The 25,949-nt window shown below is 42.7% G+C and overlaps 2 protein-coding genes across 6 annotated transcripts in view; one reads left to right on the plus strand and one right to left on the minus strand.

Annotated features, from left to right (window-relative positions):
* LOC125160904 (methyl-CpG-binding domain protein 2-like) overlaps window positions 1-21,651 on the plus strand; it is a 37,389-nt gene extending 15,738 nt beyond the window's left edge. For 4 of the 5 annotated variants that reach the window (XR_007150405.1, XR_007150406.1, XR_007150408.1 and 1 more), the window contains one exon: window positions 19,880-21,651. The gene's annotated coding sequence lies outside the window, so the exon portion shown is untranslated. The remainder of the gene's footprint in view (window positions 1-19,879) is intronic. The other variant, XR_007150409.1, reaches the window with a different exon arrangement.
* A 2,919-nt stretch (window positions 21,652-24,570) lies between these two features.
* Window positions 24,571-24,870, minus strand: LOC125161016 (10 kDa heat shock protein, mitochondrial-like). The gene has a single exon (XM_047850585.1). It carries the CDS (start codon window positions 24,868-24,870, stop codon window positions 24,571-24,573), a length of 300 nt encoding a protein of 99 aa, XP_047706541.1.
* Between the last annotated feature and the right edge of the window lie 1,079 nt (window positions 24,871-25,949).

Genomic DNA, 25,949 nt, shown 5'->3' on the forward strand with positions numbered 1-25,949 from the left:
TCTTCAAGTTCACTGATCTTTCTATTTTCAGTATCTAAACTGCTATTAAGTTCATCTAGTGAAATTTTCAATTCACATTTTGTATTTTGTTACTTCTGGAAGTACCCATTTAGTTCTTTTTTATACATTTCATTTTTTCTTTATTATTTTTCTTCTCCTTTAAACATTTGAACATATCTATAATAGCTATTTTCAATTCCTTGTCTGTTAATTCCATCACACCTGTCATTTCTGAGTCTAGAAACAGACAACAGCTCTTAGAAACATTGACTCATTTTTCTCCTGGTTAGAGGTCATATTTTTACCTTCTTCACTTACCTAGTGAGTTTTGACTAGAAGTTGAACATTGTGAATTTTATATTGTTGACTATTTGTCTTTTGTTGCATTCTTTTAATGAATGTTAAACTTGCTTTTATGAGTGTTAAGTTTAATGAATGTTAAATTTAATGAATGTTAAAGAATGTTAAATTAGTTACTTGAGGATCAGCTTAATTATTTCAAGACCTAGTTTTAAGTTTTGTTCAGTCAGATCTAAAGTAGCTTTTATTCTAATACTTATTTAGCCCCACTAGAACACATAACACTTCTTAGTTCTCTATTGAATGCCCCAAGTCTTTCATATGTTTTCTTCACATGGCCACATGGAGATAAAGTGTCTCTTAGCCCTGTGCAAGCTTAGAACTTGTTTAGGTCATAGCGCCCAGGTTGTGTTCTTTGCTTAGCCCATGAGGTTTCATCTTATATAGGTTCAGATTACTTTTCTGTCAAACAGTAAGGGGATCCCTATGCAGATTTTTGGATCTCTTTCTCTGCATCTCTCCCTCCCCTTTGATATTCTTCCTCACAAACTGAAGCCACCCAGCCTCCCCAAGTCCTTATCTCTGGCTCATCAACTCAGTGAGATCTCCTAGTGATGTTTCTCCTTCCTGTGCCATGGTCTAGAAACTGCCTCCAGTGATAAAGCTGCAACAATCAAAAGACATATCCTGTAGGTTTCCTTTCTTTCAATGACTGAAAGGAAAAGGCTTCAAGCATTTATTTCAGATATTTTGCTCAGTTTTCTAATTGTTTACAACAGGAGTGCAAGCCCCATACTGGTAACCCCTTCATGTGTAGAAGCAGAAGTCTATTGCCCATTCTTAAATATGCATAGATAACCCAGGATGAACAACCACTTGAGGACCACAGAATATAAGATATACTTAATATATATATTATATATTATGTATTAATTTATTAGGGCTGCTGTAACAAAGTACCGGAAATGGGGGGGGGGTACCTTTCGACACTAGGAATTTATTGTCTCACAGTTTCTGAAGCTAGAAATTGGAGATTAAAATGTCAGCAGTGTTGGTTCCTTCTGAGGGCTGTGAGGGAGAATCTCTTCCATGCCTCTCTCCTAGCTTCTGCTGGCAGTCTTTGGCATTCCATGGCTTCTGCTGCATCGCCCCAATCTCTGCATTCATCTTGACCTGGCACTCTCCCTGTGGTTATGTCTGTCTCCAGATTTCCCCTTTTTAAGCACATCACTTATATTGGATTAGGGACCCACCCTGCTGCAGTATGATCTCATCTTAACTGATTATATCTGCAATCACCTTATTTCCAAATAAGGTCACATTCTGAGGTAGTGGGAATTAGGACTTTGGCAAATGAATTGGGGGGAAGTGTTGGACACGATTCAATTCATAACAATAGTTAAGGTGCTTCTGACAAAATGTGTGAGATGGAAAGGGAATAGAAGAGATAGAGGTGAAGTGGAAAAAAACCAGTATCTTGGTCTTACAAAACAGGAAGGGAGCTGTGAGATATTGACAAAAGCTTATGAAGCATGAAATGGGAGTTTTGGTATATTATTTAAAAGTTATAAAGGTAAATAGTAGCACAGTTAGCAAACAGACTTTTACAGGAACAAAGCAGGTAACATACATGAAAAACAGGGCTCAGGTACTGGTGCATGTGTTTGCCTCATAGATGCGATGAGAATTTGGGCCTACTAGTAGGTGCTCGTCCCACCTGGAGAGTTCGGCCACTGGACCAGCTTCAGTCAGTTCTTAGGACGGGGCATATATGCCATGTACTGAGTTAGTGTCCCCTTGCCCTCCAAAATTCCTGTCCACCTGGAACCTCAGAATGTGATCTTTCTTGTTAATAGTGTCTGCAGATGTCAATTACTTAAGGTGAGGTTACAAGGGATCAGGGCAAGCCCTCAATCCAGTGGCTGGTACCCCTCACAAGAAGGGGAGATTTGGATGGAGATGAGGACACACGGAGGAAGGACAGACACGTGAAGACAGAGGCAGAAATGTGAGTGATACACCTAGAAACCAAGGAACGCCAAGGTTTGTAGGCTCTGAGGAGTCAAAAAAGGATTCTCTCCTAGAGCTTTCAGAGAGACTGTGGCCCTGCCAACCACTTGATTCCAGACTTCTAGCTTCCAGAACAGTGAGAGAATACACTTCCAGAATGGGGAGAGAATACACTGGTGTTTTACGCCACTTGATTTGTGATACTTTGTTACTGCTGCCCTAGGAACGAAAACATGCCTCATCTGACTTTTTGTGAGAAGCTAAACATTTGGATTTTTTGAAAATGTTAAATCATTTCTTATTATTTATTTTTATTTAATTTTTTATTTTGAGAGAGCATGCACGTGCACACGCACAAGCGGGGGAGGGGCAGAGAGAGAGGGAGACACAGAATCCAAAGCAGGCTCCAGGCTCTGAGCTGTCAGCCCAGAGCCTGACGTGGGGCTCGAACCTGCTGCCCCCTGCGAGATCATGACCGGAACCAAGGGAAGTCTGGCGCTTAACCTACTGAGCCACCCAGGTGCCTCCAAAATTGTTAAGTCTTTTTTTTTTTTTTTTTTTAATTTTTTTTTTTTCAACGTTTATTTATTTTTGGGACAGAGAGAGACAGAGCATGAACGGGGGAGGGTCAGAGAGAGAGGGAGACACAGAATCGGAAACAGGCTCCAGGCTCCGAGCCATCAGCCCAGAGCCCGACGCGGGGCTCGAACTCACGGACCGCGAGATCGTGACCTGGCTGAAGTCGGACGCTTAACCGACTGCGCCACCCAGGCGCCCCTAAAATTGTTAAGTCTTAACAATTTTTCAGTATTGTGTTTTTTCTTTGTTTTTTAACTAACGGTAATCCAAATAAAACACATCCCTAGTCAGATTTAGCCTCCAGGCCATCCATTTGCAACTTCTGCAATGAAGAAATGAAACACAGTAAAGGGATATGACTAACACACATGAGGACAGAGGTAAATGAACTGAGATGTGGTGTAAATGTGCCAAATCTTCATCTGTCATAGCAGGAAGTAAGAAGAAAATGTCTAAAGTTGATTAATCAAGAAACAGTAAGAAAATGATTCAAAGTAGTGGCCTCTGGAAAATTTACAGGGGTTGGGTCAGGTGGCTTTTGCTTTATAAGTTCTTTTATATTCTTTGATTTTTGAAAGGTTCGTATTAGGCTTGCCAGGAAGTTGCTTTAGAGGTGAGGGACTAAATTTTTCTGCCAAGAATAATAAAAGAGGCCCATAGGAGAGAAAAGTTGGGAGTAGCAACTAAGGCACCGTGTCTCTCTGGAGAAAAACAGGTCTTAGCATTTTTGAAAGAACAGACAGAATGCATATGTTTCCACACTTTTATGTTTCCCAGAATCTGTTTATGAAGATCGTAAGAGTCCTTAATGCTGAGTATACTATGAACTAGGGAAATGAAGCCACTGAGTAATGTAATCTGTTATGTTTTACAATATTGGGAAAGTAAATAATTAAAAATATATTCTGATTTCATTTTTGAATCACCTATGAAAAACCTTGGAAGCGCCATCCGTGTTTCATGGAGACATTTGTGCCCTTCAAAGAGGGAGTATAGACCCTTAATTGTACAACCATTCATGACGTCCCTCGTGACTGATGATTTTAAATGGTAAATCAAAGGAATCAATCCATAGAGACTGCACAAGGGGAATATCATCTCTAGAACTACATCCAGCTTATCTTGAAATTCTTGCTTCCATAAAACCCTACCAACACATCAGCAGTATATACGAAGTTTACAAGTTGAATTTATTTAGGTAGTTATTCGAGATTTCTGGGTTGCTTCTAAGAACAACATTAAGAAATTAAAATTAGATTAAACTTGAGAAACATGTTTATTGTATGTCACTTTCTTCCCTCTGAAACACTGGAGGAAAATTGGGCCAAGAGCCAGACTGTCTCCCTCAATCTGTACACACTAGTCCCGAAGGTCCTTATTCAAAGGCCAATCTGCTTAAGGCCTTCCCCCAACGTAATTCCTTTAATGGGTCTATCTCCATTGCCTTCATGACAGTTAAGATCTTTCATGATCTGACCTCTGCTCACCTTTCTGGCCTCAACTCTTAGCTCTCCATCCAGTCCAAACATGGTGGTTGCTGGTTCTCGGATCTGAGCTCTTGAGCATACATAGTTCCTTCCTCTTTCCAATGGCTAACTCCTACTTATCCAGGAAAGTTCAAATTAGGTCCACCCCTCCTCCAAGGAGGCACCTTCTTCATCCCTCCACAGCTGGGTTTTATGCTATCCTGGGCATTTTCACAGCATCTTAGTGGATAATTCATCATAGCTTGGTGTCTTCACTCATTCATTCTCTTCTGACCCCCATTTCACTAATGGACTTGTAACCTTATGACCATAAAATTTGGATTTAATGAGAGAGTTTCTTTTTTTGTTTCTAAATGACGATTTGGTTCTCAGCTCATATATTAAAAAGGCCAGGCCCAAACTAGATGAATAATTCAGCCCCTACCTGTTCTGCCTCATCGGACCCCTCCTCCCAATTCCTTCACATCCTGTTGTCTGCTTTCACTCCCCATAGGAGGTGTCCCAGTTTAATACCAGAATTATACACATTCCAACAGAAAAAAAAAAAAATCAATGGACAAAAAAGAAAAAGAGGATTGTTTTCTCATAGAATAATGCACTCATAATCAACTCTCCTAATTTTCCTTTTGAATGATTTGAATATAAGTTTCCTAGAAGCTTGAATCACGTCCCATTGCTTAGCATAGTGCATAAAATAGGAAGCAGTCACTAAACGTTTACTGCCGATGATGGTCTTTCAAGTGACCTGATTTCCATTAATCTCTGTACTTATTAGCGGAAACTTATTGCATGAGAGGTGTTTTGTGGGAGATTTTTTGCAAAAAAAAAAAAATTTTAATTGAGAATGACAGGATTCATGAAAATTAAACAGTCTGCCCCGTTTTACAAAAAAAGTGTAAAACGGACGATAAGAATGTATAAATTTAGATCCAGATGAAACCAGAAATTCTGTAGGATTTTTTTTCCCTGATGATTTTTTGTTTGTATTTGCTCTGAAAACTCTAGATGTACATAAGTCTTTGATTTACAGAAAATTCTCCGAAAGCAAAAGAAAACTCAAACTGCTCATATTTCAGAAAAGGCAGAACTGGCCTAAATCTGAGAACAATTTTTGGTCATACATCATTGACTTTCCTCAAAAGTACTTTCCAAAGCATGTACTGTTTCCTGATCCATCCTTCTTTCCTTTGGGTGTTCACCTCAGAGTCAAAAGAGAAATTTTTATGTCAGCGGTAAAACTGAACCGTCATTTTTGCATGCTTGTTAATCCAATAAATGCCACGAATAGTTACAGTGCACTAAGCATCCTGCCCAGGACGTTCACAGACAATAACTCATTTATTTTTCATACTACTATTATCAGCCCTGATTCACAAATGTGGAAATGTAAGATCAAAGAAATTATGTCATTTTCTCAACATCACACAACCAGCAAGGAGCAGAACCTTAAGAGACACTCGTAAAGGCCAGATAAAAGAGGAGAGATGAAAGGAATTAGTCTAAAGAGGATGCAGTAGTTTTGAAATGTTTTTTCACAGCTATTTGTGAAACGACAGCCAGGCAGTGGCTCACGAGATAATGTGAAGTCAAAGCATACTTGTTTTCACCCCCTGACCACTTGAAGGGAAAGGCAAACAGATAATTACTTTGGAAAGCCCAGGACAGATTATTGTATTAGTATGTCTGACCTTTATCTTATCTTATCTTTAAAATTTTTTATTTATTTATCTTTAATTTTTTTAACGTTTATTTATTTCTGGAGACAGACAGACCACCAGTGGGGGAGGGGCAGAGAGAGAGGGAGACACAAGATCTGAAGCAGGCTCCAGTCTCTGAGCTGTCAGCACAGAGTCCGATGTGGGGCTCGAAATCACGAGTGATGAGATCATGTAAAATTTTTTACTTATTTTCAGAGAGAGAGAAAGTGGGGGAGGGTCAGAGAGAGAGAGAGAGAGAGAGAGAATCCCAAGCAGGCTCTGTCCTCTCAAGCACAGAGTCTGACGCAGGACTCCATCCTGTGAACCACAAGATCATGACCGGACTGAAAACAAGAGTCGGACCCTTAATCCACTGACCCACTCAGGTGCCCCCAGATTTTTTTTTTTAATCAACCCTTTTTACTATAAGCATCGATGACAAAGAATTGTTGAGTCCTGCTATATCCATGGGAGGCACCATTCTGGACATAAGAACATAAAGACATAAAATCGACTTGTTTCTTCTCTGACAGCCCAGTTTCTATCTCTTTTGGTGGAAGGTTGATTTGAAATTTGTTTTTATGGCATTCGACCATCCCACGATATAGCATAGTTGAGACTCTTCTTCCCCATCACTAAAAAATGGCCTTGGAGATAGTTTATGTGAGTGTTCACATCAGTAGTAGCCCCTCAGTCAGCTCTCCACACAACTGATTGATGACCCATGTACCTTTTAGCATATTGAGTATCATTGTACCTTTTGGCCCTGCCACCACCCTCTGGTTTAGGGCTAGGGGAGTAAGTTCAGAAACACAGAATCCCCGTTTGTCTCTCTCATGATGAGGAGTCCCTGGGTGTCCAGGACACCTGACTCAGTGTCATATTTGGATGACTTTCTCATCCCTTCCAGCAATAGCTTCTCAGAGCAATAACATCAGCTAACAGGTGCCAGTTTCTGTTTCCCTAGCCTTATGAAGTCCATACAATTTGCAGGAAAAGTCCTCAGTCACGAAAGGGGGCATCTCTACTGTGCACTTCAGGGAATGGGCAGGCTTCTTTAAGAAGTCTGACTACCTCCTTCACATGAACGTCACTCCCATATCGCTTTTCTCAGAGAGTTTGGAAGCTAGAAAGCAGTAGACCTAGTTTTAAGAGAGTTTTGACTTCCCTCTGTACTTACATAAAATGCAAAAAATAAAACAGTTCACTGCTCTTTGTAATTACTGAATTTTACCCATAGCAGTCTGGAGGATTTTTGCCCAATTAATCCCCCATTAGGTTTTCTTTTCCTCAGAACGGAGATCTGAAAGAGGTTTGCTGTCAGCAGGAGCTGGGTGACTTAGGCTCTAACAGTCTGAGAGGCAGCTGGATCCAAGGGATTAGAGGTCATGATAGCTGAGCCTGTTACTTGGCAGGAGGAAACATGAAGGAAGGTCCTGACAAGTCAGAGCGTGTGTGATCTCACTGATAGCTGTTCTCCCTCTGTGCTCGCCTGACAAATGAGACTGGTTCCCCTGAAAATTGTTTGGAACATTGAATCTTATATTTAATGTTTCAACAGATCATTGGAATTCAACAGAAATAAATTTATTCAAACCAAACACTTTTTGGAGTGCTTCTAAAACTATACTTGTGGGACACCTGGCTCGCTCAGTCAATAGAGCATGTGACTGTTGATCTTGGGGTTGTGAGTTCTAGCCCCACGTTGGGCGTAGAGATTACTTACAAACAAAATCTTTAAGAAAACGATATTTGCAAACTGCTTTCAGAGCACATTTTACTTTATTAAAGCCAATTAAGAAATTTTAGGATTGCATGTTGTTAGACACACATTCTATCCTTTATAATATCTGCACCTGTATATAACTTTTAGCTCACTTTCATGCTTGAATCTTTCTCTGTCTTAGAGCTTTGAAATTCAGTCCTCTGGTGAAATCCCAAGGGGAAGTGTAATCTAATGGAAAGAGTAAGAGGCTGAGTCAGACGTACTCTGGTTCTGCCATTAATAAGTATTTTCATTTAATCTCTCTTAGCCTCAGTGTTCATTTCTGTGAAACGACAAGAATGATAGCTTCCTCGCCTATTGTTACAAAGTGCTTGTAATAATACTGGGTAATCCATATGAATAATATGAGCCAGCATGTGAGGTAGGTACTGTTACCCACTGTGTAGAAGAGAGAACCAAGGTTTGAAGTGCCAGGTGACCTCCCCAGGGTCACTCACAATATACCAAACTGAATTTATGCACCCCCCCCCAGACCTCAGGTCAGACCCCTCTGACCCCACACCCCAACCTTGGCCTCTTGCTCGGTGAGCTCCCCTAATCTCCTGACATCCCAGCTGACTCAGACTCCCCCCAGGATGAGGGCCTGGCTTTAGCCTGACCCCCCTCACACCCACTCATGAAGCAGCAGCTCCAGCACCCAGGTCCAAAGTGACCCATTGACTGGCTCCTCCCACCACTTCCAGATTAGATGAAGCACTGTGCCATTTTCCCTGCACAACTCATAGTGGGGTAATTAATGCCCCGTGAAGGGCATTGGACAATGGAAGGCAGGAGATGGCAAGGAGCCAGTAGATGAGTGCGTCTCCCTTCCTCCCCATGATGGGTTGTGCCCATGTACAACCATGCTACACGGCATCTCCAGAGACCTCCTGTGTGGCCCAGCAACTGGTGTGTTTTCTTGTGAAGCTGTGACCCGCTCAGTAATTCACCATGTTATGTTTGCCTCAGGTCCTTCCTCTTCTCCATCACTCTTTGTTGCCCTAGGATTGCACTCCCCCCATAAAACAGCTGTTACGATCAAACTCTAGACCTGTACTGTTCAGTTCAGTAGCCACTAGCTTCATGTGGCTATTTAAATGTAAATTCATTAATATTAAATAAAATTTAAAATTTGGGGTCTCAGTCACATTCGCCACCTGTCAAGTGCTCTATACTCACATGTGGCCAATAGCTACCGTACTGGACAGGACTGACATAGAATATTTCCATCATCGCAGAAAGTTCCATTGAACTATAACCAATGTTTCACACAGAATTTCTACTTTGAGAGTTCCCTTCTCTGACAGGCACCTTCTCTCTTTCCAACTTTCTCTAGTAACCTCACTTTAATACTTTGTAACCTGCATTTGGACCCATTGGTATAGGTCCTGCATTTTCTCACTGCCTCCTCTTTGCATGTCCTCATCGGCCCCCTTACACCACTTAGATGTAATGATATGTCACTTTATTTTTAACTCCCTTAATTCTTAATACCCCTATATTCACCTGATGCAGGTTACCTTCTGTTTGCCCCTCTAGATCCAGACTTATATGGTCTATAGTCTTCAGTGAACCCTTTGTCCTCTGGATCTCAGTCCATGTAGATCAAAGGGAGGGAGGAGACTGAGGTTAAGATACTCACTCCTCCAGCTCCCTCTCTAAGAAGTCATCATGGGCTACATCCCCTGTTGGAAGGACTCAGCTCAGGAAAGGCCTTCAACTATTCTCTATTTAACAACAAACAAATAAACAAATAATTCCCAGATTACCATTGGGCCCTGGCATTCACCTATGACACCAAACTCCCCACCATGAACTGGGGAGTGGGAGGTATTATATATTCCATCAAAACGACAAAATAAGACACGCCTAGCAGATTTCTTGTAAAGTAGAAATGGCACGCTCGGTCTCATACGCAGGTCTGGAAGACACAAGTCACCCACATAAGCAAATGGCACAGACTCCCATGCTACTGCTCCTATGGCTTTTTTGCCTCTTTCTCAGTCCACGCCAAGGCGCTGTGAGGAGTTCCATGCAGCCAGTTAATAGAGGGAAAAACAGGAGCTAGATTTATTGAAGGATCTACCTGTTGCACCATCACCAGCTGGAAGTGGGTGGCTGCTACATTAACGCTCTGCCAGACGGTGGCGCAGAAAGACAAAGGTAAAGGGAAATCCCTATGGACAGAACTCTGGATGTCACATCTGGTTGTCCATTTCATGTGGGAGAAGAGGTAGGCTGATGTACAGAGCTATAATAACACATGGACCATAAATCAATTGGTCAGGGACTTGGAAAGATTAATTTTGGAAAATCAGTGGCAAGATCTCAGTGCTCTTGCCAGTCCCACCAGTTTTTGGACTCTTGGAACATCTTATCTACCGCCATCAAGTCCCACACAACATTGCCCAAGACTAGGCAAAAGAAGTGGGGCAATGGACTCAGCGTCTGTGAACTTTCCCATCACATGGAAGTAGTTGGTTTGACCGAACAGTGGAATTGCTGCTGAAGACTTAGTCCTGACACTGGCTGGGAGACAACACCCTGTGAGGTGAGGCTGCTGGTCTATAAACTAAGGTATGCTTTTAGCCAGGGACCGATATATGGTGCCTTATTTTTCCTAGCCAGAATGCCCGGGTGTGGGAACCAAGGATTGGAGCTGGAAGTGATTGATCTCTCTATTACATGATACACTTGAAGAATTTTTGCTTTTTGTCCCTGTGACCTTGGCCTCTGTGGATTTAAAGATCCTAGTGCCCGAGGGAGCAATGCAAAGAATGGGGCTATTGTGCTGACTGGGGCCAGTGATCCTGATTACCAGGGAGAGATTGGGTTGCCGCTACACAAGGGTGGCACAGAACTATATTAGGAGCACAGAGGAAGGGCACCTGGGTGGCCCAGTGGGTTAAGCATCCCACTTTGGCTCAGGTCACAATCACGCGTTTGTGAGTTCAAGTCCTGCATCAGGCTCTGTACTGACAGTGCAGAGCCTGCTTCAGATCCACTGTCCGCCACCCCCCCACCCCTCCCCTGCTGGCATGCACATGTACACATGTACACCCTTTCTCTAAATGTAAATAAATAAACATTTTTTAAAAATTAAATTAAATTAAAAATCTGTCCTGGGCTTTCAAAAGTAATTATGTTTTCTTTCCCTTCCAGTGGTCAGGGGATGGAAACATATGCTTTGACTTCACATTATCTCATGGGAGTGTGTGCATGTGTGTCTCTCTTTCTCTCTCTCAGTAAATAAACACTAAAAAAAAAAAAAAAAAGAGCACAGAGGGTTTGTGGGGTGCCTCCCAGTACTTACTTGTCCAATTGTCCTTGTCCTCAATGGGAAGTGGTAGCAACAGAGTAAAACAAGACCAACAAGGACTCCAAGCCCATAAAAATGAAGGTTTGGGTCCCCCCCCCACTCCCCACCAGAAAAAGAACTCCATCCAGCTGAGGTGCTATCAGAGGATAAGAGAAACATGAGGCGAATGTGGAAGAAAACATATACGATCACCACCTGCTTAGACCTCAGGGTCAGTCACAGAAGCAGGGATGGTAATAGCTATGTTTTATATTAATTAATTACTTTTCCACACCCTCATCCTAGCCATCTGATATGAAAAACACCAGTGCTAGCTAATATTTAGGGTTTCAGGTGGAACTATGACTGAACAGACATTTTCCCAACATGGAACTTGGAGGACTTTGAATGTCTCCTATAACAGGGAGACAGATTTTCACCTCCACTAAGAGCAAGAGTTGATGCTGAAAGGGGAAGGAGTTGAAGCCTGCTGAACATCTTCTGTCCGCCTCTCCAGATCCAATCTCAAGTCTCCTCTCCCCTGCTCTGTGTCTTGAGAGGCTAACCTTAATGGACAACATGGAAGGCTCCCTTGCCTTCTGCTTCTGACTGGGTTCAAATTATGGGGAACACCAAAAAGGAGACTAGAGGGAGTGAGAAGAGTGAGGTTGAAATATTTATTCCCAGGCTCCCTCTCTGGGGAGTTGCTGCCTGGTGGCTACTTTAGTTATCTATCAAAAACTTGACTGACTGAATGGGGCGTCTGGGTGGCTCTGTCGGTTATCAGCTCAGGTCATGATCTCACAGTTCATGAGTTCGAGCCCTGCATCAGGCTCTGCGTTGACAGGGTGGGGACTGCATGGGATTCTCTCTGTCTTCTCTGTCTCTGCACTACCCCACTTTCTCTCTCTCAAAATAAATAAATAAACTTAATCAAAAAACTTTAAAAAAAACAACTGACTGACTTAGAACCATCACCATTGACCAAAGCTCAGCTGAATGATTCTTTCACTGGTCTCACCAGTAGTTTCTCATAAAGCTGCAGTCACATGGTGACCGAGGCTGGAATGTCCAAGACATCTTCACTCCCACGTCTGGTGGAGACAGCAGGAAGGCTGGGATTCTGGGAAGGTGAGATTTCTCTCTCTCCCTAAGGAATCAAGAGCCTCATCCTTTTCGTATGGCCCCCCACCTCTACAAGGTCTTTCCCCATTGTCTCTCCCTCAGAGTAACTGGACCTGGTGACTCAAGAACTCCCAAAGTTACAAAGGCAGAAGCTGACAGACCTTAAGGCTCAAGCCCTGCAATTGGCAGTGGGTCATTTCCATCATCTTTTTTTAAATTTATTTTCTTAATATATGAAATTTATTGTCAAATTGGTTTCCATACAACACCCAGTGCTCATCCCAAAAGATGCCCTCTTCAATACCTATCACCTACCCTCCCTGCCTCCCACCCCTCATCAACCCTCAGTTTGTTCTCAGTTTTTATTTTAATTTTTTTACATTTATTTATTTTTGAGAGACAGACAGAGCACAAGTGGGGGAGGGGCAGAGAGAGAATGAGACACAGAATCCGAAGCAGGCTCCAGGCTCTGAGCTGTCAGCACAGAGCCCGATGTGGGGCTTGAACTCACAAACCATGAGATCATGACCTGGGCCGAAGCCAGATGCTTAACTGACTGAGCCACCCAGGCGCCCCTGTTCTCAGTTTTTAAGAGTCTCTTATGCTTTGGCTCTCTCCCACTCTAACCTCTTTTTTTTTTTTTTTTTAATATATCATTTCCATGGGGCGCCTGGGTGGCGCAGTCGGTTAAGCGTCTGACTTCAGCCAGGTCACGATCTCGCGGTCCGGGAGTTCGAGCCCCGCGTCAGGCTCTGGGCTGATGGCTCAGAGCCTGGAGCCTGTTTCCGATTCTGTGTCTCCCTCTCTCTGCCCCTCCCCCGTTCATGCTCTGTCTCTCTCTGTCCCAAAAATAAATAAACGTTGAAAAAAAAATTAAAAAAAATATATCATTTCCATCATCTTTTAAATAGCCCCTTTATTAAACCAACCAATCACAATTTGAGTGTGCCATTTGTTTCCTATTGGGACCCTGGAAAGTTCCTACTTGACATGACTCTGCACTCTCTTCATGCCTGTATCCAGTAGAATTGAATTGCCTTGGTGAAATCAGTTGAGTGTACTGATCTATTTCTGAAGTCTCTATTCTGCTCCAATGGTCTATATGTCTATCCCTACAACAATCCAACATTGTCTTCACTATTGCAGCTTTGTACTAAATACTGAAGTCAGCTAGTGTTAAGTCCCCCAGTTTTGTTATTCTTTTTCAAATTTGTTTTGGATATTCTATGTTACATACATTTTCAGATAAATTTGGCATTTTCTACAGAAGAGCTTATTAGGATTTTTATTGAAATTGCAATTGAATCTCTACATCAATTTGGCAGGAATTGACATTTAACAATATTGAATGTTATGGCTCATGACCATGGTACATAATTTTTTTCTACTAAGTTGCATATTTCATGAGCCTTTTCCCCCAAATTCTTCAGTGTGTATTTCCCAAGAATAAGAATATTCTCTTATATTTCCATAATACTGTTAGCAGCTTCGGTAAGTTTAACGTAGATACTTTTACCTTATCCATTGCCTATATTCCAGTTTTGCCAATTGACCCAACAATGTTCTTTATACCACGATTTCTTCTAGTACCAATTCCAAACCAGGATCACATGTCGTATTAGTTGTCATGTGTCTTTAGTCTCCTTTAATCTGGAACTGTTCACCATTAGCTTTTGTCTTTTATGACATTCATATTTTTGAAGAATATACCTTTTTTTCCTTTCATAGTCCCTCTTTTTAAAGATTGCCATTTTAGTGTGAAACAACAGTACTGTTGAATTCCCATATTTAGTTTTTAAAAAGTGGATGTAATTAAAAGCAATCTTTGTAATAATTTTTACTTCTCAGAGGAGAGAAGCCCACTTTAACAAATAAATTACTAAGATGCCTTTTGTATAACAGAGTTGTTTCCTTTACTTACACATGGAACAGAATAAGCATTGCTGATCTGTTACACAGAAGTATATGTTTTACACAGAAATATATATATCATACAGATAGAGATCGAAAGGACTTATTTTTATCTGGTTCTCCTTTCCAGGAATAAGGAGAAACTGTACTTCTTAGCTGTTAGGCTAGATGGGTGTCTAGTTTTTGCCAATGAAAGATGGCATGTGTCACTTCTGGATGAAGATGTTTAAGAGTTAGTGTGCTATCTCCATGTACTTGCTTCCCCATCATGGTGACCTTGGAAGCCCCAGACTGACAAGGCAGCATTTCTAGATAGAAAAAGCTTGAATTCTTGACTTACCAGATGGAGGACAGCTTTGGCTCACCTGAATCCATTTTTTTGCTAGCGAGAAATGTATTCTTTTTAGTGTGTGCTAAGTCTCTGAGATTTCAAGGTTTGTTACTTCATCCTATCCTATCCTATCCTATCCTATCCTATCCTATCCTATCCTATATTATCCTATCCCAACGAATACAATTATGTGCCATTTATTTGTGTTGGAAATGAGAACTAAAGAGTAGCTGATTCCTAAAATGTCCTTTTCAAGTCACATCACCCCCATGTCAGACAGTTAATGAAAAGTTGGTCTTCAAGCATCAAAAACAATATACAAAAATATCCTAGGGCTATAAAGAAAGTAATAAATGGTTACGAACAAGACACCTCCCCTGTTTTGGAGTTGTATCATGTGGATGTTTTAAATTGCAAATGTCAGAAAGTCTAAATCAAATTGGATTAAAAATAAGAAAATGCAGGGATGCCTGGGTGGCTCAGTCAGTTAAGCATCCAAGTTCGACTCAGGTCATGATCTCACTGTTTGTGGGTTCGAGCCCCAAGTTGGGTTCTGTGCTGACAGCTTAGAGCCTGGATACTGCTTTGGAGTCTATGCCTCCCTCTCTTCCTGTCCCTCCCCTGCTTGTCCTCTGTTTCTTTTTCTCTCTCTCAAAAATAAACATTAAAAAATAAGAAAATGCATTATTTTGCATTACTCAACGTCTCAGCTAAGGTAAGGAGCGCTTCAAGACTGGTCAGTTCAACAGCTCAATGTGCAATCAAGGACCTGGATTTTTTCCATCGTTCTCTTCTGAAGTCCTTGGGGTTGACTTCATCTTCATGCTCATAAGACAGCAGCAGCAACTCTTGTATTCACATTCTCACAGGAATTGTCAAGTGGGGCAGGGATGACTTCTCTTATAGCTGCCTCTTAGGATTGAGGGAAATTTCTCCAGAAGCTTCCTCATACACTTCCCCTCCTGTCTCATTGGCCAGAATTGATTCTCCAGCTCATTCATAACTACTCATTGACCAGGTGCAGTGAGATTATCTGTGGAAGAATCAGGTCTGTTCTTAGAACTGGGAGCATTGTGACCGTAATAAGAGAGGTATCCTTGTAAACAAAATCTGGTGCCGTTAGGAAGGAGGAACCGTGGCTGTAGCCCAAATGCGAGCTGACAGTGTGGGCCACAGTAGGAAGGGATGTGATGGGGCTCACTCATGGCCACCTCTAAGACGTACTTTGTCAATAACTGAGACAGTCTGGTAATGTAAGAAGAATGTCACTCGTCTCTGTACTCTCTCAAGTTTGCAAAGGACTGCAGTCATAACCCTACAGGGAATCATGGGAAGACCATAATTTATCACATCTATGTCACCAACAAGTCACCTAGAGCAAAGCTGTCATTCTTATATTCATTCAACATTTATTGAGCACTGGGATAAATGTTAAGGATAAAAATTAATGATTTGTGGTCCACATACTCTGGTGGGGAAATCTTCATAGATTGTTCCAAGAGCTATAAATGGAAGTGTGAATGGAGTCCCATGGCAGAGATAATGAAGTGAGGATGGAGGGATTCACAGGGATAACCACAGGTGCCTGAGCTAAATATTGAATATGAATAAGAGTTTGTCAAACAAATGAGGATAAGGAAGATCATTCTGGGCAAAGGGAACAGCATGTATGGAGACAGTGAGGCAGAAGAGGATATGGCAGAACAGAGGAACATGAAGGTATTCAGTGTGCCTGGTGAGTTAGAGTTGTCAGAGTTAAGATTGGTAAAACAAGCTTTGCATTGAGGAATCTGGTAAACATAAGACTGGGATCCTTAGGTAGTAAGGAGCCACTGAAGGATTTTAAGCTGGAGTGTGACCTAGTCCAATCTGTATCTTCCAGGGATGACTCTGGCAGTAGAGGGAAGATATTGCAGGAATGAGGCCAAAGTCAAGCAAAGGAGTAAATTCAGTGGGCTCAGTCGCCTTGTCTACAAAATGGGGTTGTAGGGTGGCATTAAACTAGCTTAGGCATCACAAATGCCACCTGTAGCAAGGCTGGACAAATCCCATGTGAGTGCCAGGGGCTGCCCTGGATGGATAGGACACAACCTGTGTCAAAGACGGCAGCAACTACTCAGCCCGGGCTGTGGTTAGCTATGGACCTACTGGTACCAGATTTTCCAGTCAAGGGGGAAAAAAAAAAGCCTCAAACACTTTCTGTGAAATTTCCCAACATTTATATGTTGGTAACTAACTCAAAAGTAAAAACCAGGGGCCCCTGCTGACTCCGTCGGTTGAGCGTCTGACTTCGGCTCAGGTCCATGATCTTGCAGTCCGTGGGGTCGAAGCTCTGTGCTGTCCTGTACGTCAGGCTCTGTGCTGACAGCTCAGAGCCTGGAGCCTGCTTGGGCTTCTGGGCCTCCCTCTCTCTCTGCCCCTCCCCCCGCTCACTCTCTGTCTCTCTCTGTCTCTCAAAAATGAATAAAGGTTGGGGCGCCTGGGTGGCGCAGTCGGTTAAGCGCCGACTTCAGCCAGGTCACGATCTCGCGGTCCGTGAGTTCGAGCCCCGCGTCAGGCTCTGGGCTGATGGCTCAGAGCCTGGAGCCTGTTTCCGATTCTGTGTCTCCCTCTCTCACTGCCCCTCCCCCGTTCATGCTCTGTCTCTCTCTGTCCCAAAAATAAATAAACGTTGAAAAAAAAATTAAAAAAAAAATGAATAAAGGTTAAAAAAATTTTTTAATTAAAAAACAAAAAAAAACTAAAGTAAAAACCAGCATTGACAGCAACAAGACTATGCAAGCTAAATAAATACATCTGAATCCTAATGGCATTTCCCAGGATGGGACCTTGGGACATGAAAAGCTCTAGGCTTCTTTCAGCTCTAACAATATCTGGTTCCATAATATCCCAAGAGTGTTTGTGCTACACTGTCATTGGCTATTTGTGCTAAGCCGTTCACATGGATGAAAACCTTCAGTGCTGCTTTAACAAGCTTACCCAGGTATTTCCAGGGTGAGTGTTCACCCACGGATATTTTCATTTATTAATTCATTCACTCAACAAGCATTTGTACAGTGCCAATTATACTCAAAGCACTGTTAAATTGAGATAGAGAGACAACAGAAGGAAATGAACCTGAGGGCTTGCGGAGGAGAAGTTGGGATTTCCTTATAAGAAGGAGAAAGTGATCATTTCTCGTCTGTTGCCTCCACCAGCAGGTCTCAGAAGACTGGGTTCTGCAGCCTGACCCAAGGTCTCAGTGTCCACCCTTTCCAGGGTGGGCAAACTTGCCCATCATGGGTCCCCAGCATATGCGGGATCCAACTGCTTCCTTCTCCATTTTAAGAGAAGACAAATGAAAATAAAGGAAGGGCACATAAATGGCTCAGTCCAGTTAAGCGTCTGACTCTTGATCTTGGCTCAGGTGACGATCTCACCTTCATAAGATGGAGCCCCGGGTCAGACTCTGCTCTGATGGCGCGGAGCCTACTTGGGATTCTCTCTCTCCCTCTCTCTCTGCCCCTCCCCTGCTCTCTCTGTCTTAAAATAAATAAACTGAAAAAAAAATAACATTTAACCATAAGCATAATTATCATAACACAATTTTTAGAAACCTGAAAATAGGCTTAATAGCCAGCAATAGGGAATCGGTTAAATAAATGGCATAAATTTGTTATTATCTAGTCGTTAACCATGACTGATTTATTCTCATAGAAAACTGTCCCAGGGAAGCATATTTTGGCTTATATATGAAAGAATCTTCTGACAGCTAGAGTTATGCAACATGGAATGAGCCACCTGGGGCATTCTAGCAAGGCTCTAACATGACAGCAACCACGGGCAATAGGATAGGGCTGGCCAGAAGGGGAAGAACTGGAAGGAACCAGACAGATCATGTAGCTTAGGGGAGTGGGAAAGCCTCCAAAAGGTTAGTTACAATAGGGACCATCAGATAAATACCACAGGTTCAGATCAGTAGGCTTTAAGCCATGTTATATAATTTTAAATTGTCTGGCAGCCAAATTTCAAAAGGACAAATAACTGAAATTAGTTTGTTTTTTTAAGATTTTAAAGTTTACTTATTTTGAGAGATAGAGCATGTGCACGCATGCACAGGGGAAGGGCAGAGAGAGGAGAGAGAGTCCCAAGCAGGCTCTGTGCTGTCAGTGCAAGACCGATGTGGGGCTCAATCTCATGACCCTGAGATCATGATGTGGTGTCATGAGTCTGATGCTTAGGGGTGCCTGGGTGGCACAGTTGGTTGAGTCTGAGTCTTGGTTTTGACTCAGGTCATGATCTCAGTTTCATGAGTTTGAGCCCTGCTTGGGATTCTCTCTCTCTCTCCCTTTCTCTCTGCTCCTTACCTACTCTTGCTGTCTCTGTCTCTCTCCAAAATAAATAAATAAACTTAAAAACAATTTTAAAAAGAGTCTTACCCTTGGGGTGCCTGGGTGGCTCAGTCGGTTAAGCGTCTGACTTTGGTTCAGGTTATAATCTCATGGTTTGTGGGTTCCAGCCCCAAGTCAGGCTCTGTGCTGACAGCTCAGAGCCTGGAGCCTGCTTTGGATTCTGTGTCTCCCTCTCTCTGCCCCTCCCCTGCTCACTCTCTCTCTCTCTTCAAAAATAAATAAACATTAAAAAAAAAAGTCTTACATTTAACTGACTGAGCCACCCAAGCGCCCCTAACTGAAATTAGTTTTAGTACTATATTTTATTTAACCCAGTATATCCAGAATATTATCATTGCAATATGCAATCAATATTTATTTGTAATTACGAATGAGATATTTAACACTCTTACTATGTGTCCAGAATCTGGTGTGGGTTTCCCACTTAAAGCCCATGCCGCGTGAGCCACATTTCAAGTGCTCAGTGGCCACGTGTGGTGACTGTATCGGTCAGCACTGCTCTAGAGTCTGAGATGTGGGCGTCAGTGCTCATAACACTACTGACTGGTGTTAGTGAACTGGTAGGCTATTTTGTTCTCTGACGCATCTGAACCCTGCTGGGCAAGGAAGCATTTGGGTACACAGATGAACAGCACACCTGCAGATTCAAGGCCAGGCAGCTGCAAAGTCTGTATCTAAGATGATGTCTCCTGAGTGCATGCATGGGAAAGGGACTGATGCCCTGGGAAAGGAGTTGGGCTTTGTCCTTCCTGATGCTGAGTCCCTGACCCTAGGGTGGGCTTTGGGTCCCTCACCTCACTGTTTCTAACAGACACAGATAGAGACAAAAGGTGTCCCAGCTGAACAAAGCTACCAAAACACCACACGATTGTTTTGGTAGGTAGCTTTCTTTTGCCTAAATGTGAATGATTCTGTGTATATGTAGATATCTGATTACATATGCTTTTGTAATTTCTTAATCCTTGACATTTCATTTTTACATTAGGCGTATAACTTCAAGTGGCTCTGCAAAGAGTCTGGTTGCAACCTCAGACTCACTAGCTTGATGGAAGAAAAGTGGGGCCCAGAAAAGACCAGGGAAATTTACTCTGACTGGAGCCAGGAGGCTGAAGCTTGGGCACCCTGGCTGGGGCTCGGATCTAAGAAGGTGCAATCCTGTTGGCGGCAGGGTGGGGAAATGACAGCAGAAATACATCTGTTAGGTGGACAGAGGATATCATGATGATGAGTCACAAGTCTATGAAGCAATTCCTAAATCTTGGCTTGCCTCATGACCACTTAGGGATCTGGCTTAAAACGCACAATTTTATCTCTCCCTTCAGAGATTCTAACATAGCGAGTCCAGAGCTGGACCCAACGGGTGTGAATGTAAGCAGCATCCCAGGAGGCACCGATGCACTTGGTCCCTGGAGAAATACTGGTATTGCTAGCAACAATTCCAGGCACAAAGATCAGGAAGTATCTGGCCTCTTACTCACCAAGCTTGCTAAGAAAGATGTCAGGGCCCAAGAGGAGCCATCTTGTGAAGAACCGGGATCTCAAACATGAACTGAGGTGGACGCCTCATCACCCCACGTGGAAAGGGCAAGGGGATTCCAGAGAGCCACTGACCTAAACCACAAGCATGGAAAATGAGAGGCGCCTCTCCGACGCCCCACTCCGAGCTCAGACTGATAACCAGCTCTGGAAGGCACGTTGTTTTCCTATGAAATGACCCCAAACCAAAGATTGGCTGTCCAACCAAGTTACTTTATTAGTACTTCTGCTCTAAGCTGGCTTTGGAGTCCATATAACCAACGTGAAATCTTGTAACCGCTTCTTGGAGGATCATAGAGTTAGCTGTAAAATTAATAATCCAGAAGCCAAGGGACATAGAACTCTAAAGGCAAAAACTGGATTATTTGGTGTGAACGATTGAAACGAAGGAGTTGGGAGGGGAGTGATGTCTTACTCAGGATGCGTCACCAGAGGGCGCCAGAGCATCCTTCTCCAAAAGAAGTTTCTGTTGCCCTAAAACCCGTTAAGCTTCAGTTAAACAAAATAGTTGCCCAAAGCGACAGTCTCCACCGAAGTCACCCTAAAGACAGAAGACAGTGGACAGGTGGCCCTCTTAAAAAGTTACTGGAGGTATGTAATTTCGTTGATGCCATCAGCTTTATGTTAAAAATGGATGTAACTTTCCCCCGAATCTCCTGCTTTTATTATACTTAATATAGCGCACGACGTTTCACATTTCTTACGCCCAGTAAACAGGATGCTCCAGAGGACGCAGTGCCTGTCGCCTGCACACTCTGGCGCCGACCCGCCATCCTGAATTCCTGTAGCCCAATCTCCTGGGGAGCACGAACCTACCCACCTGCTGGACACCTCCAACTAGCCCTGACCCTGAACTTGGAACCTCCGGCTGTCGAGGCTGATGACCTCAGAGAGCCCCAGTTCCGCTGTCCTCTTTTCACACAGGGGAAACTGAGGCTCAAGAGGGGCACAGGGACCTGTTAAGAGTTGCACTTCAGGTTAGTCTGTCGGAGAGGTAAAACTTTTTTTAGCCCATGAACTAACCAACAGAAAGGGGTCTTGGTCCACTGATGTTCTAAAGCCTAAAAAAGGATAAGAAAGAATCTGAGACCCGGGAAATGGGTTCAAAATGCAAAAAGCCAGCCACGTTGGGGCGTAGGGGAGAGGCGGCGCAGAGCAATACGCTCCTGCAAAATTGCCCTGTGGTGCTGCCACCTTCTGTTCAACTAGGAAATTAAACTCTAACTGCCATAAAGCTAGCTTTTCAATAAAATGGTATTTTGTAAAAGAGTTGGTGCTTGCTGTATTTCTATCATAATACTTTTTTCCTAATGCACTTGCTTGGTATTGCCAAGCCCCATGATCATCACTAGAGAAATACGAAAAAACAAACATGAAGAGACATGAGAACTTCACAGCTAATTACTGAGAAATTAAATCAAAAACTTCAATTTCTGGGGCACCTGGGTGGCTCAGTCCACTAAGCGTCCGACTTCGGCTCAGGTCATGATCTCATGGTTTATGGGGTCAAGCCCCACCACGGGCTCGGACTGCTTCAGATTCTGTGTCTCCCTCTTGCTCTCTGCCCCTTCCCCACTCACACTCTGTCTCTGTCTCTCTCTCAAAAATAAACATTAAAAATTTGTTTAAAAAACTTCAATTTCTTCTAGACTCAGCCATTAGGAGTGTGAAAGATCTATGGATCTTGCATATCTTATAATATGCATTTGCAATATAATACCTGGCTCACAACGCATGTTCTGAATTAATACCAAACATATGAGTATTCACCATCTGCTGTATCCATTTTTTTATGAGGAAAAGTATTTTGTGGTGGGTACTTTATGGATACATGGTGTGTCCATACTTCCTGTGGATAACTTTATTTAATCCTCCCCATAACGCCCCCTAAAGTAGATGCCATTGTTATCCTCATTTTACATAGAAAGCATCTGAGGCATGGGAATGCTGAATATCCCCAAGGTCACACAACAAAAAGATGGTGAACCTAGAGGTTAACCCACTGAGTCTGGCCCAGAAGCCTGTGATCGTAATCAAAAAGCCAATGGTTGGGGTGCCTGGGTGGCTCAGGCAGTTGAGCGTCTGACTCTTGGTTTGAGCTCAGGTCACGATCTCGTGTAAATGCGAACAGAGCCCCATGTTGAGGTCAGAGCTGACAGCTCAGAACCTGCTTGAGATCCTCTCCTTCTCTCTCTGCCCCCCCCTCTGCCGTCTGTGTGTTCTCTCTATCTCTCTCTCTCTCAAAATAAATAAATAAATAAATAAACAAACTTAAAAAAAAAAAAAAAAAGTCAATGGTTCTCAAAATGTGGCTGCCAGACCAGCAGTGCCATCATTTACCTGGAAGCTTGATAGAACTGTAAGTTCCCAGACCCCAACCCAGATTTTCTGGGTCAGGGGGATGGGAACCACAAGAGAGTGTTTGTTTGTTTGTTTTTGCTTTTTTAAAAAAATGTTTACTAGTTTTTGAGAGAGAGACAGACAGAGCATGAGTTGGGGAGGGGCAGAGAGAGAGGGAGACACAGAATCCAAAGCAGGCTCCAGGCTCTGAGCCCTCAGCGCAGAGCCCGACAAGGGGCTCGAACTCACTAATCATGAGATCATGACCTGAGCTGAAGTTGGACTCTTGACCAGCTGAGCCACCCAGGTGCCCTGGAACCACCAGAGTTTTAACCAGCCTTCCAGGTAATTCTGCCATAGACCAAAGTTTGACAACCACTGATCTAGGCAATACTGCCTCCAAATGTTAGAATATTAAAAAACAAACAAAAAAAAAAAAACAAAAACAATTCTGGGCCTAGCCCTACCCTTGAGATCAGAATGGTAGACATAATTTACACTGTCATTTGTGTTACTACATGTAATTATGGCATATCCAAAAGTCACCGTCCAAGACTAAGTAAAAATAATTCTTTGAACATAATGCTTATGTAATTAAGACCCCTAAAAAAGGTGTATTCTATGGACATATTGGGGGGGGGACTGTATTCTTCAGTTTGAGAAACCAATATAAAGTAGGGGATCCCAAAGCCAGCTTTATGTTAGAACCTTCTGAGGATCTCTGTAAAAATATACATGCCAGGCTCTATCCCAGACCTACTACATTAGAATTTCTACAAGTGAGGCCAAGGAGTCTGAGTTTTATTTTAAAAAAATTTTTTTGAGACAGTGAGAGAGTGTGTGCAGTTTGGGGAGGGGCAAAGGGAGAGAGAGATAGAGGGAGAGAGAGAGAGAGAAAGAGAGAGAGAAAGAAACTCAAGCAAGCTCCACACTCAGCACAGAGCCTGACTCAGGACTCCATCTCACAACCATGAAATCATGACCAGAGCCAAAATCAAGAGTCAGACGCTTAACCAACTGAACCACCCAGGAGCCCCAGGAATCTGAATTTTAACATGCTCTCCAAGTGATTGTGTAGATTGGCTGGTTTGAGAAACCGTTGAATAAGGAGTTCATTTATTTCTCTCCATTAATTAATGCTTAAATCCATTTTACTATTTCCTGACAAATACTCATCCTGTGTTAGCTGGACACCCCAGTGAGGACAGATTACTTTCCTTTGAGTCAGCCTATTGTGCTGTAGACACTATTGTTGTTGATTTTTTTCTTCTCTTGAGCTGAACTTCCGTTTCCCTCAAGTTTTACTTAAGGGTCAGTCTGATGATACAGAGAACAAATTTAGATCAGAACTTATAAAATTATTGTTAAACAATAATATTTGTATAATGACCCCATTAAGACATCCTGTCTTCTAAAAGGCTGGTAGTTCTTGGAGAGATTTTTTGACAGAAAATCCCACACTATGTTCTAGATATTGGGACTGATTCTTCTAGGCTTTATTTAATTATAAGGATTCATAAACTGTTGTCTGGCTGGACTATTAGGAAGTATCTATTATATGCTTAGGGAATTGTGGGGGAAATATATAAAAATATCTGTACAAGTATTGTGTTTGAGGAATGGAATTTGTTAAAGAAGGTAGCTTTTATATTTTTCTCTTCATGAATCTTTTTGTTTGTTTTGAACACCATTGGTTTATTATAAAAGAGAGACATGAGAATTATTTATCTAATGAAAAATTTCACAACTTCACTGGAATGAGCAGCTTCATTCGATGCCATTTCAGTGATTCATTTCAGTCTACATACTTCCCAAGAATGTCACAGTCTCTACAAAAGAATCCATGTCATCTAGAACTACTTTGGTGCCTCTGTATTCTGGGAGAAGAACTCGATCTCCAGTTTTCATGCTAACTGATTGAATCTCTCCCCGCTTTCCTTTAGAGCTCCATCCAACAGTTACAACTATTGTTTGCAATGCTTTTCCTTGAGATTTTTCTGGAAGTGTAATGCCACCTTTGGTTACAGTTTCAACTGCATTCCTTTCAACTAAAACTCGGCCAAAGAGGGGAAGAAACTTTCTAAATGCATGTCTTGCCATGACTCTGTCCCCCAGACTTATAGTCTGACCCTGGGGCCACGTGAACGTGGGGGAAAGAAGTCTCATGATGAATCTTTTGATTTTATCTTCAAGTTCTTGAAATTTTTCCAATATTGTTTTCCTCCTATCCTCCCTCCATCCCTCCTTCTCTCCCTTCCTTCCTTATTTCCTGCTTTCCTGGTGCTTGTCAACATGTGTTTAGTCTTCCTCTTATGAGGCAGGGGAGAGGCTGGATGAGGAGAGCCAGTTTGGATTTGCTACAGCAACCTAGGAGTGAATAGACAGAGGGAAGTGGTAATGAGGATGGAAAGAAGGGACTGTAATGAGAGTCAGGGAGGGAGACATATCAGGACTGAATCACCAAGTGGGTTCAAGGGCACAGGAGATGGAGGAGGAAAAATTACTCCAAGATTTGGCGGCAAAAGGGAAGTGATTGGCAGAAGTGGCAGGAAGTAAGGGAGTGACTTCTGAAGATAAGATAATTCATTTGGACATACTGGTTTGGAGAACTGGTGGAGAATGTTTAATGGGCTTTTGTAATGTAGTGCTGGAATTTAGGGCCAAGGTTAGGACAGAGGAGAAAAAAAAAAAAGGGCAAGAGCTTCTGTCTCCATGGAACTAAGAGGCACCACCATCCCACTACATGGATGCTTTCACCAACCCTGAGATCATCAAATCTTGTTTAAGAGTTTTTATAAGGGGCATCTGGCTGGCTCAGTCAGTTACATGCCCAACTTCGGCTCAGGTTATGATCTCAATGTTGGTGAATTCGAGCCCCACATCAGGCTCCGCGCTGCCAGTACGAAGCCTGCTTGGGACTCTGTCTCCCTCGTTCTCTCTGCCCCTCCCCCATGCATGCTTTCTCTCTCTCCAAATTAAACATTAAAAAAAAAAAAAGTTTTTATAGAGCTTAATTGTCAGCCGTCTCATCTTCCCAGAGGTTGGTGGGTGTTGCTGAAATTTCCAACCCTCTATTTAGTTGGTCTTTCTGGTGACCAGCTCCATCCTGAGGCTATCTTTGGGGCCCAGCCTAAGTCACCTTATTAGCATAATAAACTCAGATGTGCTCAAGAGGGGCT

This window comes from Prionailurus viverrinus, chromosome A2, assembly GCF_022837055.1.
Source record: "Prionailurus viverrinus isolate Anna chromosome A2, UM_Priviv_1.0, whole genome shotgun sequence".
Lineage (NCBI taxonomy): Eukaryota > Metazoa > Chordata > Mammalia > Carnivora > Felidae > Prionailurus > Prionailurus viverrinus.